General features: G+C 56.1%; 2 protein-coding genes across 5 annotated transcripts; one reads left to right on the top strand and one right to left on the bottom strand.

Moving 5' to 3' along the window:
* Positions 1-427: 427 nt before the first annotated feature.
* LOC101946465 (5'-3' exonuclease PLD3-like) lies at positions 428-10,813 on the bottom strand. 4 transcript variants are annotated; one of them, XM_024110673.3, is made up of 13 exons: positions 10,537-10,813; positions 7,016-7,348; positions 6,668-6,766; positions 5,403-5,876; positions 4,709-4,899; positions 4,271-4,454; positions 4,054-4,168; positions 3,746-3,873; positions 3,180-3,380; positions 2,749-2,888; positions 2,089-2,254; positions 1,312-1,411; positions 428-1,031 (listed from the first exon to the last, which is right to left on the bottom strand). In XM_024110673.3, exons 1-13 carry the CDS (start codon positions 10,675-10,677, stop codon positions 838-840), a joined length of 2,466 nt encoding a protein of 821 aa, XP_023966441.1. In that variant the 5' UTR covers positions 10,678-10,813; the 3' UTR covers positions 428-837. The 4 variants fall into 4 exon arrangements, with proteins under 4 accessions (XP_023966441.1, XP_005289326.2, XP_065407241.1 ...); XM_005289269.5 differs by having other exon boundaries at positions 5,442-5,876; XM_065551169.1 differs by lacking the exon at positions 10,537-10,813 and adding an exon at positions 10,130-10,261 and having other exon boundaries at positions 5,442-5,876.
* On the top strand, positions 10,764-15,485 carry ZBTB3 (zinc finger and BTB domain containing 3). Its single transcript, XM_005289268.4, has 2 exons — positions 10,764-11,555; positions 12,560-15,485. The coding sequence occupies exon 2, from the start codon at positions 12,612-12,614 to the stop codon at positions 14,007-14,009; it is 1,398 nt and encodes a 465-aa protein (XP_005289325.2). The 5' UTR covers positions 10,764-11,555; positions 12,560-12,611; the 3' UTR covers positions 14,010-15,485.
* The last annotated feature ends 106 nt before the right edge of the window (positions 15,486-15,591 follow it).

Raw genomic sequence — 15,591 nt, 5'->3', positions numbered from 1 at the left:
ACCAGCCCCTCCATTCAGCCCTGGGGCAGTGCCACTTTGCACTGGCTTGCAGCCTATGAACTACTTTTGTTCCTAATTCTTCCTGCCACTTCCCCAAGACCTATTTTCCTCCCCCAGCCCGGAGTGCAGGAAGCAAGTTCCAATCCAGCACCTGTAAGTGGGACCCACCTAAAAAAAATACCCGTCATGAAACTGGAGAATTTCAGTTCCCAAATAAAATTTAAGGCTAGCTCCTCTCCCTGTGAAGGTGCCCATCCCTTCTGGGAGAGGGTTTTAGACCCTGAGACCATAGGCACTGAGTTGTTTTTCTCGCTGCTTGCTTCTCCCCCTATCCACCCCTCCCCCCCCTTGCCTGCTGCTTGTCCTCTTTACCCTCCCCGAAGTGCCTCCCGTTAGTTGCCGAAGAGCTGTTCGGTGGCCAGCCACGGGCCCCAGCCAATAGCTGTGGCTGGTGGGTGCTGAGCACCCCCTTTTTTTTTTTTCTGTCGGTGCTTGAGCCCGAGAGCACCCACCAAGTTGGTGCCTATGCCTGAAATTTAGCTAATGTCCACGTGCCAGGGCCCCACACCTCCAGCTTCAGAGTGTAGCCAGGAGGCAAGCACCACGGCACTAGTGCTGACAAGTCACATGCTGGCATCCAGGGCCCCCTCAGGTGTTTCATTGCTGCTGCCTGCACTGGTACTTCTTCGGCTAGTGGGATCCCTCCCGGAGCAGGGGGGAGCAGAAGCAGTCTGGTGCAAGCTGCCATAGCGCTGGATTTCCAAGGGACGCTGCATATGTACATCCAGCTGAGGAGAGGTCCTGGGCCTGGCCCAGCATTCGGGCGGGGAACTGCTCTCAGTTTTTGGTGGCACAGCTGGGCTTGGGGCTGAGTGGCTGTGAGTAGGGAGAGCTCCAGTCTCGATGGAACACAGCTTCTAGCTGCTCCCGCAGGGTGAGCTGCGTAACCCCAGGAGCAGCGTCACTCTGGTTGACGATCAGCCCCACCCCTGCAGTGTTGGTGAAGTAATCCTCAGACCAGTTTGAGGTGCCTGCCAAGAGAGGAGCAAACATCAAGTCTGCAGGGAATCAACACTGACTCATTCAGGGGCCCAATCGTGGCTAACACCCCTTCTCTGCTCTAACCCACTGAACCGCACTCCCCTCCCAGTTCTGGGGAAGAACCCAGGAGTCTTGGCTCCCAAAACTCCCACCCATCACTGGACTTTGAAATGCTGTAACTGGTCCCAGTGATGGCTTCTCTGGCCTGCTTAGCCCATGATTCCAGACCCTTGGGCTGATCCCCCACCCCATAGCTGGGGAGGCACACACCAATGTAGGCTAGGCGGTCGGTCACCATGTACTTGTTGTGGTTGACACGGGAGAAGGGAATCTGTTTCTCCTCAACCGACGTGGAGACAACAAAGAGTTTCTGAAAGAGACAAACACAAAGTCACCTTTGAGCCTATAGGTCTAGCATGTCCTGGTATAACCTACAAAGGATGGTTTAGGTTAAGAAATAAGTAAAAGTTAAGCTAACTTAGGCCCAAAACCTAAGTGTAGAGGAGTATGGGAAACTGACATTGCTAGTGTGAGAAAGTTAGAGATAAGCTGGAGATACCATCTTATGAGAAAATAAGCGTTAGCAAGGACACAACCCTGGATAAGCAATGTAATTATTCCAATGTAAGTTTATAGTGTAGACCTGGCCTAAGATTGTAGTACTGTGTAAGTGATAATGGCGTGCCTGTTTGCTTATCTAAGGATTTTTCTTTTTAATAAAGTTTGGTTGTAGCATTCAAAGTGTCACCTAGTGGTCCTCTACTAAATACATTTTCTGTAATTGACTAGAGGCTCAAAACTGAAAACTAAGATGGTTTTATTGCAATTTAGCTTTAACAACTTAATATTAATTGGGAACTTTTCAACACAAAGGTTGAAAAAAGATTACAGAGGTAATCTGTGACCCCTTGCCAATGCAAGGCACTGACATAGAGAGAACTTCCTACCAGCTGGCCCCTGGGCTGAGTCATGGAGTGGAACGGTCCCCCAGCCAGCCCCAGCCCCAGGCACTTCAGGTCCCTATTCCTGCACCACTCCAGGACTCACCACTTCGATCGGGCAGCCCAGAGGCTCCCGGCTGAGGACACTGAGCGACTCCAGGAACAGGAACATGGACTGGTCCGAGTGCTGCCAGCAGCTAATGAGCAACCTCACCTTCACGTGCCTGTTGCAGGCCGCAGCACGCAGTGCATCATCAATGACCGGCCAGAACCTGGAGGGCAGCCCAAGGAGACCAGGTCAGGGGACAGGACACCTCACATACAACAGCCCCCCAGCCCCCCAAATGCCAAGACCTTGGGCCACAGCCTCACAACTGCTCAGCCCCCGGGTCCCAGCCCTCAGGCCATGGTCTCCCAACTGCCCACCCTCTGGGTCAGAGCCACCCAACTTCCCTCCCCTCTCCCCAACCAGCCCAGTCCCCAGGTCATGGTCCAGCCCACCCACCCCCCATCTGCCCAGCTCCCCAATAACAGCACCCCACCTTGCCCACCCCCAGCCATTTATCTGACATTCACTAGTGCCAGCCTGTGTCTGGCCCTCCATCTCTCCTCCCCATCCTCACTGTCTGCAGAGCCCAGGTTGTCCCTGCTGCCAGCCTCATGGGGGAGGATAGCACAGGACTCCCAGCTGTGTCTAGAAGAGACAATGTCAGGGGAGCTGACTGCCTGTACCCCACTTTCAGCCTGCACATCCTGTGGCCCCCACCTCTTAGGCTGGCAGAAGGTGCACTGGGGCACATAGTCCATCACCGAGATGTAGACAAAGGCCTGGGCATCCTGGATGGTGCTGACAATGGCTGTGAGGTCTGGGGTACGGCCAGTGGAGCAGAGGGCGGGAGGGGAGCTCTGCAATACAAACGAACACAGATACAGAAACAGGCAGGACGTGTGTCAGCACAGAATCCAGGAGCGAATGACGGGGCCTTCTGGGGCTCAGAACCCCTCAGGGTCAGTGTGTGCCACAGCACAGACTCTGGGGAGCGAGTAACAGGGCCTCCTGAGACAGGGAGAGGCCCCTGGCAGAGAGTTCTAGGTGGCTGCCCCCCATGCACTGGAGAGCCATCCAGGCCAGCCCCAGAGTCCAGGAAGCAGCCACGATTTGCTGCCTGACCCGACAGAGCCTACTTGGACACTTACGGAGAGGTACAGTTCTGCACTGCTGCCATTGAGCTGCAGCTTCAGGGGGCGGCTGAGGCTGGACTTCGCGGAGACATAAGCCGGCCACACCGTCGGGAGTGAGGCCCCCTGCCCTCCCAATGCACGGTACATGGCGAAGATCCGGTGCAAGTCACCAGCCACACAGCTGCAGTTGTAGAGCACAGCACCCAGCTCCTTTACCTGCAAGGAAGAGGTGTTTGGGAACAGCCACGCAGCAAACATGACCTTGCCCCAGCTCCAACAGGAGCCCCAGGCTGAACTCTAAACCCCAGGAGAGTGAGTGCAGCCCCAGTGGGCAGCCAGCCACACTGCCCAATGCCCAACTCCAACATGAGCCCCAGCTCCAGTCCTAACCCTGCCCCACAGGGACCCAGGAGAGTGAGCTCCAGTCCCTGTGAGCACTCAGTCCCCCTGCGTGCCCCCTGCAGTACCTGTGTCAGTGAGCGCCAGTCCCTGTGAGCACACCTCCCCTCTTTCCACACCCTCTCGAGTGCCAGTCCCTGTGAGTAACCTCCCCTCTGTCTGCCCTCTACCCGCTGTGGTACCTGTGTCAGCGAGCGCCAGTCCATGTTGGCGCTGCCAATGTAAACGTGCTTGCCATCCACCACCCAGAACTTGGTGTGCACAATTCCTCCAGTCAGGCGCTCCAACTCCACATACTTTACATCTGCACCTGCAGGGGGCACCAGCAGAACAGTGGCTATCACACAGAGACATCCTTTCCCGCTTCTCTCAGCCTGGCTATCCCAGCACAGCTGGGTGGGGTCTTGTCTGCCCCTTTCCTAGGGCTGACACTTCCCCTCATGCCCCTATCCCCACCCAGGCTCGGGGGCTGTCCCGACCCCTATGTTACCTTTGCTGGCCAGCTCCTCGGTGTCCCGGTCAGACTTCTGGGGGCTATTCACAGCAATGTTGAGCTTCACCCCCCGAGAAGGCAGGTCCCGCAGCTTCTCCAACACCTGCCTGCCCTGCAGGGAGCAGCATGAGTGTTATGGCTTAGCAACCCCTTCCTTCCCTCTCACCCCAGAACAGGAACTGATAAGGGCTTCCTCCACCTGTGCTGAGCCCACCTGCCAGGATGAGGGTTCTTCCTCCTGCATGTCTGAGTCCCGGAGAGTGAAGTAGAAAGCTGCGATGTCCACAGAGCGGTTGGCAGCATCCAACAGGTCCATCCAGGCCTGGAAAATGGGGAGGTGGCGGGAGTTGAAGTGTTTGTAATCCAGGCCCACAGGGATGCTTTCCACCAGCACCAAACTGCAGCAGCCACAGAGAGAGAGGAGAGATGGGCAGGGTTAGGAGATGGACACCTCAACAGGGGTAGTGAGGGCATCAGTACTTGCCAGGACAAGCAGAGACCAGAGCAAAATCCAGCTCCCTTCCACTCCAAGCATCTGCTGAGTCCGAGACCAAGCACAGCCATCTGCTACCGCCTGCAGAGTCTGTGCTGTCACTATGTGCTACTGCCCACCACCTCCGTGTAACAGCCTGCCCCCTGCAGGATCCCTTACCTGCACTGTGGGCTGCACTCCTCCTCTGGCTCTCTCCACAAGCTGGCAACATGGCTCCAGCCCAGCTGCCACTGCTCCATCAACCCCAGGACAGAGACAGGGCTGCTGTGCTCCCACAGGAACCAACCAGAGAAGCCCAAGATGAGCAGGAAGGGAAGAAGGATGCAGCAGGTGGACGAGAAAAGGAAATGCTAACAAGAGAGAGAATAGCGCTTAGTGGGGAGCCCTGCCTGGGCAGGAACCAACATAACAAAGGGACACTTCTCCAGGAGCCCCATGGACAAGGACCCATATCTGTGTCCATCCAACCCTTCCAGGGACAGGACGGGGGCTGGTTGGACCAGCTCTGCTCTCTTCCAAGTAGTAGTGTTCAGAACCCAATGCTGCAGTGCAGAGAAAGGTTGCTGAGCACAGTGCTCTCCATGGCAGGGAATGTTCCATTCACAGCGGTTGAGCCAATGATGCCCTCCCACAAGCCGAGACTGCCCCCCAGCCAGTGTGAGAAAGCAACTCTGTGCTCTTACTTCCCTGCCTGTGGCATTAGGGTATGGCTCTGAGGGGAGCTGCCATGGCTGTCAGGAAATGGGTCAGCTGTTTAAAGGGAGACTATGTTAGGCACCCAGTGTGGAGGGGCAAGGAAGGGAGCCTGGTGCTACAACTAGACATGGAGCAGGGAGCTCAGCACATAGACTACCTGGACACTCCAGTGCAGAGGTGTGGATCTCTCCTTTACCTTGCTCGGCTTCCCTGGGTTCTTGGGTCTGGGAGCTGGTGACCTGAGTGCTGCAGTTTCTGTCCACATCGCCAAGCTCGGTGTTCCATGGGCAACGTGCCGCACCCTGGGAGTATCTGTCTCTGTCAGAACTGGAGTCCCAGATGCCACACTCCGCAGTCTGGGAGCTGCACTCTGCCACCTGGGGGTGCTGATCTGCGCCCTGTCCTGCAACCTGCGGGCCCCACCCTGTAGCCTAGGGAGACTGCTGGCTGCCCCACCTTGCAGCCAGACAGCTGTGCCCTGCAGCCTGGGGGTGTTGCTGGCCGCTTTGCCCTGCAGCCTGGGGGCCATGATCTCCGTGACAGTGGCTGTCTCTGAGCCAAGCAGTGCAGTCTCCAGCACCTGCAGTTGGGCTCTCTCATCTCTGAACTCTTGCCAGTCCAGGTTCAGCTTCTGCAGTGGGAGACAGCCAAGCCAAAGGGTGGTCCTTAGCCTGGTTGAGAGAGAGGCAGCCCCCAGTCCCCAAGCATTGTCCCTCTGGTGCAAGGATAAGAATGGCCTAAAACAGCACTGAGCAATAGAGGGGTACAAGTTGGGGCAGAGGGGGCTGCAGAGCCTGAGACCTGGGATCAGCCACTACCTGTGCCTAATGTGAGGGTCTGCTAGCCAGCCACAGTGAGGCTGCTCCAAGCCCCACCTAGAGTGGGCTGGGTAGCATCAGCAAGAGCCACAACCCAAGACCCCTATTACTCATGGGAGGGCCAGACTGTCCATGGAGCTACAGGGCTCGGGGGGGCAGGGAATGGGATATGGGGCTTTCACTGATAAAGCGCCCCAGCTCTGATCCAGTCCCAGTGCATAGGGATTGGCTGGCTCAGTCAGGTCGGGTGTGGGAGATGGGGCCTTTTGCTGCTAGAAGGCATCAGCTCCGATCCAGCCTCAGCATCAGGGAGGACTGGTTGGCTCAGGAGGCTGGGGAATGGGACACGGGGCCTTTTCTCTCTAGGGGGTGCTGGCTCCGATCCAGCCCCAGATCAGTAGTGACTGAAACCCATTCTAATCTGATAGCTGTTTGCTGACCCCAGTCCATCAGGCAGATGTCCCCAGCACAACTGTTCCTGACTGGTCCCATTGTGGGCAGCCTCAGCAGAAGGGACTGTGGACACAGAACACCCCTCTCACCTCTAGGGGGAAATCCAGGATGGCTGAGGCATAGGGGCTAGAGAAGGGAGGGACCACATTACCTCTTTCTCCCCTGAGCTCTCACTTCGGGTGGGGAAAAGCTCCTCCTTTTCTTCATCCTCCTCTGAGATCTGCAGCCTCTTCAGCCTCACATAGGGTGACTGGAAGGGAAACAAAAATAGCCAGATATCAGCTCTGCCAGAGGCTGCACAGTCCCTGAGAGACGCTACATGGGGCTAATGGAGACAGCGGCCCATCTGCATAGTCTGTACAGCACCAAACGTCCTATCCCTGTGGAGCACTGGGAGGAGCTAACCCACCAGTAACAGCTAGGGGTGAGGGAGAATGGGGGAAGGGATCACTCCAGACCCAGACATGCAAACCAGCACAGACAAGACAGAGCAACTCACCAAGTGGGCATCTTGGTCCAGTGCCACCCATCTATTGCTCCTGGAAGCCTCCAGCCTTGCTGCTGGCTTCCGGGAAAGGCCTCTCTTCATCGCAGTCCTGGTGGGTTCATCCTTGAGCTGGGGCAGTGGAGGCTCCCTGGTTAATATTGGCAAGGGCTCCAGGGCTGACCCAGCCGAGGGCTCCATGGCTGGCACGGGGGTAGGATCACTGGCTGGAGTGGGCGATGGATCCCGGGCCGGAGTAAGATGCAGTTTGTGGGCCTTGATGCTGGCCCGGGGCTGCAGAACGAGGGGAAAGCTCCCTCCCTCAGCACTAGGCACCTCGCTCAGGACCTGTAGAGGAGTGTGGAGCCCTGGTTAATATTCCTCTCCCAGGTAGAATAGGAGCTGGACACTGACGCTGGGAGCTGCCCACATCTGCAGGCTCAATTTCATCAGAGATTACAAATTAACAAGGGATTGTAGTTTACAGCGCTGTTAATCCTCATTACATTTGGCACTTTACCTAAAGCCTCAGCTCCTGTAAGAATTGCAGCTTGCCCTTAAAAAAGAATAAGTTTCTAGCCCTCGTGATTGCAGAGAAAAGCTTGAAAACATGACCCAGGTATGCTCCTAACAGTCCCTAGGTGTGTCCTGGGCATGACCCTAAGAGCTCAAATGAAAAGGAACATACATTTATTCTTGTTTTTAAATTTCATTATTTCTTGGGGTTGGTCAGAGGTGAACTGGTCCTTTAAGGGGGAGGAGGGGCTCAGCCTCACTTGTGCTAAACTTAGCCCACTTCCCCAGGTGAAGGGAATGACACCAGGGGACCCTGACAATGGCATGTAACTAGAAACCAGGCCTGCTAGGGAACATAAGGGGCAGCCACAGAGTGGCTGGGTAGGGCATATGTATTTGTTGAGGAATAAGTCTAAGTTGCAGGGAATAGAAGCTTATTAGGAGGGCTGAACTGCTATAAGCAAGCGAAAGCCCAGATAAACTGAAAGGGGGAGGTTTGATAGTACTAAACCACCCCCAGAAGAGCAATACTGTGAAAACACCAGCTGTGGTGGGTGGTTTGATGTGAGATGGAAGAAAAACTGAGACAGTGGCAGGGCCTGAAGCCAGACTGTGTAACCCTGCTACCTGGCCTGCCTCTTGATTGGTTAGTGGTTTTGGGGTTGGCAATACTGGATTTAGAACAGCGAGACCTGTGCCTCAGGGTAATAAACCATCAGGAGGGAGAGGACACCAGGTACCCAAACCTCTCTCCAGTATAGTCCCATAATGGTGCTGGGTGAGAGACTTCCCCCAAGGTAACTCCAAATCCCAGGTAAGAAATTGCCCCTTGGGGCTGAAAGCTTGTTCTTGGCACAGAGGGATGTTTTCTTTGTAAAATGAACTTTGGTCACTTTTCCTTGCCTTTTTTTTTTTTTTTTTTTTATCTTAAAACTTCAGTCCTCGCCCACCTGCAGTGGCTCTACAGGCAACAGAAGAGTTGGTGGGTTTGTGACACCACAAGTGACAAGGAAGTGAAACCTGACTCTCTGAGCAGAGAGAGGGTTTTTTATTCAGGCTGTTTAAAACCTTCAGTGAATTGCTGACATTTTTTTCACTCCAACACTATGGCAAGGGGAGCTCCAAGGCATAGGGAGGCAGCGTGTTTTAGTGGCTAGGTCACTGGATTAGGGTCTAGTCCTGGATCTTCCAAAAACATGACCTTGGGCAAATCTCTCTGTTTCCCCGCCCAGCCTTTGTCGAGTAGAGTACAGGGTGAGCTCTCCAGGGCAGGGAGTGGCTCTTGCTGTGTGTTGACAAAGCACCTGTCTCTGCAGAGTCCTGATATTGGCTGGAGTCCAGGCAATACAGTGTCACAGATGTTAGAGCCAGAAGGGACCATTCTGATCATGTAAACTGACCTCCTGCATAGCACAGGCCAGAGAACCTTGTACAGCAGTTCCTGCCTCAAGTCCGGAACTAGTGCTGGCTGGAGATTTATTAACAAAACACTTTGGCCAAAAAATATCAGAACTCCAACTGTTCCAGAAAAGGTTTTGGGTTTAATGAATTTCATGCCCTGATGGGAAAAAAAATTCAAGCAGGAAAAACAAATTGGGAAGTTGCTGAAGTATCCCACTCTCAAAACAAAGTTCTGTTTTTTGTTTTGAAAAGTAACTTCATTTACACTGAAAAAAAGAACAGGAGTACTTGTGGCACCTTAGAGATTAACAAATTTATTAGAGCATAAACTTTCGTGGACTACAGCCCGCCAAAGAAGTGGGCTGTAGTCCACGAAAGCTTATGCTCTAATAAATTTGTTAGTCTCTAAGGTGCCACAAGTACTCCTGTTCTTTTTGCGGATACAGACTAACACGGCTGCTACTCTGAAACTGAAAAAAAGGTGGAGGAAGAAAAGTCAAAATTCTCAGAAGGAAGTAATTTGATTAACATAAAGCAAAAAAAAATTTAATTCATGACTTTGGCCTGATGTGCAAGAGGGTTTTTACTCTTAAATTCTCAAAATCACTTCCCACTCAACTGTACCCCATAACGTCTGGTTGAGCGAAAGCAGAACTAGAAAAATCATCCAGTCATAATGTAAAGACTGCAGATGATGAGCAATCCACCATGAGGCTGGGTAAATTGTTCTAATGGTTAATTACACCCCCTGTTAAAAGTGCCTTTCTTCTAGTCAGAGTCTTCAGCTCCCAACCATTGGATTGCATTCTGCCTTTGACAGCTGCCGTTAGAACTCTCCTCCCTGTGCAGCAGTTACAGATTGTCATCAAGTCACCTCAATTTTCTTTTGGATTAAACAATAAACCGCCTACTAGCATGAGACTAAGGCCTGGTCTACACTTAAAACTTGGGGCTTGATCTAGCTGCCTGCCTCCGGGTTGTGAAAAAGTCACACGCAGGAGACAGTTAAGCTGACCTAAGCCTTGGGACAGACCTCACTAGGCTGCTGGAAGGGAGGATTTATTACAGCGACAGACCCAGCCATTCGGTGGAACCCCACGCAGCGCTGAAGCAAGCGGGGATGTCACTCACAGCAGGGGAGCTGCATGCACCGGTGCCGCGGTGCTGTCGGGCAGGCACAGCCTAGAGCAGCGCAGCTTTTCCACAACTTGCCTCTTTCTTGCCCGGGCCCCTCTTCCTGTTCTGCCCTTGCCCAGCGCTCGGGGGTCCTGGCGCGATGACAAACCCTCGGACCGCGCGCGTCACCCACCGAGCGGCACCAGCTGGGGGGGGAGGAGCCCCGGCATTGCTGGCCCCGCAGGCCGAGCTCCGAGTGCCAGGTTGCTCGGGGGGCAGAGTTCTCAGCCGAACGCGCCGGCCGGGTTGGGGAGGCGCCCCGCGGGGCCGTGGTGCTGGCTGGGTCGGGGGGCGCCGCGCCGGCCGGAGCCTGCCCCCCAGCCCCTAAAAGCCGCTGAGGGCCTGGGCGGCAACGGCCGCGCTCAGAGCCGGGGCCGCCCAGCCCGACCCGCGGGGCTCCCCGCCCCCTCGAAGCCCCCCGCGGGGGCGCCCCCTGCTCTCACCGTCTCCTCCGCGCTACTCTGCGCCAGGCGCGTGGAGCGCCTCACGGGAGTCCCCGCGCGCAGCGACCCCCGTCTCCTCATGCCGGGCGGGCGAGTGGCGGGGAAGGAAGAGGCGGGCCCGGCTCCCGCGCCCGTTGACATTCAAACCCCGGGGCTGGTTTGAAATGACAGCTGGCAACGCGCCGGCCCGTGCCCGCGGCGCGGCTCCCCCTGGCGGCCGACTCCCTGCCCTCCGGGGACAGGCGCCACGAGCCCGAGCCGGGCCATAGCGGGAGGCGCCCCTCGGCTGCCGCAGCCCGGGGGAGGGGAGCAAGAACCCCTACGGAGGGGCCGGGACACTCCGTCGGGTATCGGCTGCCTCCCGCTGCCTGGTGCCCGAGGGGACTTTCACGGACACCCCGAGGGGGGAGGAGACCCCACCCCGCCCCGCCAGGGTGAGGAGCGCAGGGCGGGGAGGGGAACACGGCTGAGGGATCGCAGCGAACAAATAACAAGAAAACAAACTTTCTGCTCTGCCGCCCAACCCCGAGAGAACACAGTATAGCTCCCGCGGCGCTCACCCCGCCTCTCCCTCACGCACACCCCTCATCGGCTACTATGGAGACCGACGTCCCGCCCCCACACGAAATGGAGGGCTAAGTTATCCCACCAATCACCAGACGGGGCTGGTGGAGTGACACCAGGGCGTTGACCAATCATTAGGAGGACCCGGGTCTGACCAGTGCCTGTTGAGATGGCTGAAGGGCTGAGGAATATCTTTCTGCGGCCAGTCAGCGGGCAGAGCGTGAGCGTGACATTTTATGGGAAACCAATCAACTGATGAGTCGAGTTGATGGACGGGCGCTTCAAACTAATCGACAGGAATGGAGATTGAATGACAGCGGCCGGTATCCAATCTTCGGGGGAAACCGGAGACTGACAGTGATTCCGAGCCAATCAAGCAGCAGAGGTTGGAGAAGTGGCACAGGCAGGCAGCAGGGGGCGGGAGTAGGCGGATCCTTTCAGGCCGCGGCTTTGTGGTGAGTGGGGATGTGGGGACTAGGGGGCAAAGAACCCCCTGAGCCGGGACTAGTCGCCCTCGCCTCCCCCCGCACCGGGATCCCCCCGGCCCCGCTCCCCTCATGCGGGACCAGAACGTGCCCCTCCCCGCTCCCCTCACGCGGGACCAGAACCGGCCCCTCCCCCCCCCCACCGGGACCCCCCGGCCCAGCTCCCCCCAACTGAGACAGGCGCTCTCTGGCCCTAGCCCCCTAAACCAGGATCCCCCTGAGCCCGGCTCCTCCCACCCCCCAATCAGCCCTCTGCCTGCCCCCCCTCCGAGCAGCCCTGGCCTGACCTCCCTCCCCTGGGACCCCCAAGTGCCCCTCGCCTAGTTTCTGCTGTAATGTGGGGGGCAACCACCTCCTCCCTGCCCAGGCTTCCCCACCCAGGCCCCATCCCTAGAGCAGAGACCCCCACGCCAGCCCTCTCCCCTCCCAGGTTAACACCCCTGCAGGCTCCTCTCCCATCTCAGGGTCACTAGGGGAAGGTGAGACAGGGCCATGTTAACACACGCCACCCATGCTAGAATGGGGGATGCCTGCTCTAGCCAACAGCCAATGCTGGGGAATATTGGGGGGCACCAGCTTCTAGCCTGACCCTGGGGCGGGGGCCCTGCCTAGGGGGATGATGGGAGTAGGGGCTTCTGGCTACTGTAGCCCACAGGAAGAGGAGATTCTGGATAGGGCACTTTGCAGCGGGAGGGGAATAGAGAGGCTCAACATGAGGTGTGAGGGCCCACAATGGAACAGGCTGAAGGGGAAAGGGATGGGGGCGGGTAAGGGACAGATAATGAAAGGTGCAGGGCAAGTGAGGCCCCAGTAGAGCCCAAGAAGGAACGGAGCTCAGACTGAGGCAGCAAGGGGACAGATATGAAGCATGAGGGATGGGCCCCTTATGGGGCAGTCTAGTGGGGAAGGGATGTTTCCTTACCCCCTTCATCTGCAAGGTAACTCTGATTCTCTCTCTCCCCCCCCACTCCCAGGGGGCTCAGGGTTATGCCAACTGCTGCTCCATCCTCCTGACCTCCCTTCAGCATGGAGTTCCCTGACCACAGTAAGCACTTGCTGCAGAGCCTGCGAGAGCAGCGACACCAGGGCTTCCTCTGCGACTGCACCATCATGGTGGGCAACACCCAGTTCCTAGCACACCGGGCCGTGCTGGCCTCCTGCAGCACCTTCTTCCACATGTTCTACAAGGAGCGGCTGGACAAGCGGGATCTGGTCTGCATCAACAATGAGATTGTCACAGCACCAGCCTTCGGGCTGCTGCTGGAGTTCATGTACCAGGGCATGCTGGCCTTCAATGACACTCCAGTGGAGGATGTGCTGGCTGCTGCAAGCTACCTGCACATGAATGACATTGTCAAGGTCTGCAAGAAGAAGCTGCAGGCACGGGCACTGGCAGAGGCTGACAGCACTAAGAAGGAGGAGGACTCCCCAGCCAGCTCTGAGTTCCTGCCCAGCACCTCCAAGTGCCAGCTGCAGAGCCCTGAGGTCCTGCCACCACCTCTGCATCTGTGTGAGGCAGGAAAGAACAAGAAGGAGGAGTGGAAGAATAACCCCTTGGAGAAAGCAGGCCCCCAGCAGCCTCCAGCACCAACTGCAGACATGGCAGATACTACCCAGCCAGGCATGGAGGGCGACTCCCCCCGTGGCCCTGTCTTGGGTAGGCCTCTCCCCCCAGTCACTGCAGACGTTTCCCTGTCCAGCCCCAGCAGCTCCACCGAAACCATCTCCCACAGCTACTTTCCCCCAGGCAATGTGGCAGAGGCACCATCCGGCCTGGAAACCATCCCTGAGAGCTTAGCCGTGGAGCCACGGGTGGGCAACTTAGATGGCTTCTACCCCAAGGAGCTGGACAGGGGTCCCATCAAAGTGAAGGTGGAAGCCATTGTGATCTCTGACGAGGAGCCGGACACAGTGGAGCAGCTGGAGAGGCGGAGCATGGAAATGAGGATGGAGAGCATCTTCCAGAGGCCCACAGTGGAGGTGGGGCCAGCTGGGGGCTGCAGTCGCCACCCCGATGGCTTTGAGGAGCCTGGTGGCATAGAGGAGGTGTCCTCAGAGGGCGGCTTCCTTCCACAGGAGCATCTCCCCTACCACATGATCCCAGTGCCGGGTGGACAGGGCTACTCCAACATGGTGACACCACCGCTGCATGAGCAGATGTACCTGCCAGAGTACGAGGCACACCCCAACTTCGGTATCTTCACTGAGGACGTCCCCACCTGCAAGACGTGCGGCAAGACCTTCTCCTGCTCCTACACACTGCGGCGCCATGCCACTGTGCACACGCGCGAGCGCCCCTATGAGTGCCGCTACTGCATGCGGAGCTACACCCAGTCTGGGGACCTGTACAGGCACATCCGCAAGGCCCACAATGAAGACCTGGCAGCCAAGCGCTGTAAACAGGACGTGGAGAACCCCTCGTAGTGAACCACATCTACCCCACCCAGGGATCTAGGACAAGCCGGACGCTCCTCAGCAGTACAGGGGAAGCCTTTGGATTCTCTCCTGTAGAAATGGGTTGGAGGTGTGGTGAGGCCCCCCCAGATGCTAGCAGGGAATTTTGAACTCTAATCAGGAGCCACAGCGACCATAGAAACAGGGGCCTCACTCCAAACCAGCAGCTGCTCTGGTTCATGCCCTTGATCAGTTGTCTTCCTGCCCAAGCCACATGTACCACCTCCCTGCCTGCCGGAAGGAGTCACTGTCATTTCTTATACAGGGTAGACCTGTGCTGGGCACACTACACTGGCCTTTCCCCCCTTGGACTGCTGCCAGCTTTGTAAATAGTTTGGAAATAGCTGCATTGATCAGAATAATTTAAATTCTAACCAGGAAACACTTCCACATATATTTATGCTCAGAGTGGGTCACAGCAGGTGGGAGGTCAGACCCAGGACAGTATCTGACTGTCAGGGTTATTACCACCCTGGGCAGGAGCTCTTCACAGAGAGGGGTTTAGAGTGATTGCTTCAGAGTGAGTTTGAGCAGACACACAACCTTCACTTCCCCCACCATCCACTCCCAGCGCTACCCCTTCTCTTGGTTATTTTTAACTTGGCATAAATACTTATGCCCAGACAGACACACTCTCCTTGAAGGTTACTCTCATTCATCTTAATCCCCCTTAGACAGAGGCTCTGCTTTTAGGGTTGTATTTTTAAGTAAATCATGGTTCTCTTTTCAAGAGGATATAAAGTGAGTTTTAAAAAAAAATGGTTTCCCACCAATGGTTGTGGCCCTTCCAGCCCCCCAGGAATGAGCAGGGAGTAGCCCAACATCCCAGAGGCTAAGTTCCCAGCAGCTATGAGACGTTAGGGCCAACTAGCCCTTCTGCAAACCACCCAGGAAGGGACAAAAAGGTGAAAGGTGGGTTATTTGCATGGAATGGTTTGTACCAGTTTTGTCTGTGCTGCTAACTGTTGAGCTTTTGGGCGCAAGGGCAGATTGGTAGACAACGCCTACAGCCAAGAAACCTGCTTGTGAAAACCCTCCTAAGGTTCCAGGCTAAGAGTTTGATTCCTATTGTTTTTAGTGTTATGGCAGTATTTGGGCCCCTGACTGCTCAAGACCACCCCATGGCCCTAGCTCTTTAAGCTCAAGTTGCCCCTCCCAGTCAATACATCTTTGTTCCCCCACACTGCCCCAGCAGTGAATGCAGCAGGAGGGACAGACTCCAGAAGCTGCTGTGCTGCTAAACTGTCCTCATATCAGCCCTTCTCCACCTACCAAACCCAACAGCCCAGAGCAGCCATCTTTTATCTGACTCATCATTTGATCCTCTAAATATAAAGCCCAGAGTGAAAGTGCTTCTAGGACTCATTTCTGTACAAAGCCGGGAGTTGGGGTCACTGCCCAGGACAAAAGTTCAATAGTAAAACTAGCACCAAGTGCTTCTGCTGTCTGTGCTGTGGTCTTCTCTCCAGCACGTTTTGGTGTCATTAGAGGGGTCAGCTCCACTGCAGCTCTGGCCTCTCTGGCTCAGGCCGACAAAGAAGTCCCTTTATCT

This window comes from Chrysemys picta, chromosome 7 (genome assembly GCF_011386835.1).
Source record: "Chrysemys picta bellii isolate R12L10 chromosome 7, ASM1138683v2, whole genome shotgun sequence".
Taxonomy (NCBI): domain Eukaryota; kingdom Metazoa; phylum Chordata; order Testudines; family Emydidae; genus Chrysemys; species Chrysemys picta.
This window is presented reverse-complemented; position numbering and strand designations above follow the sequence as displayed.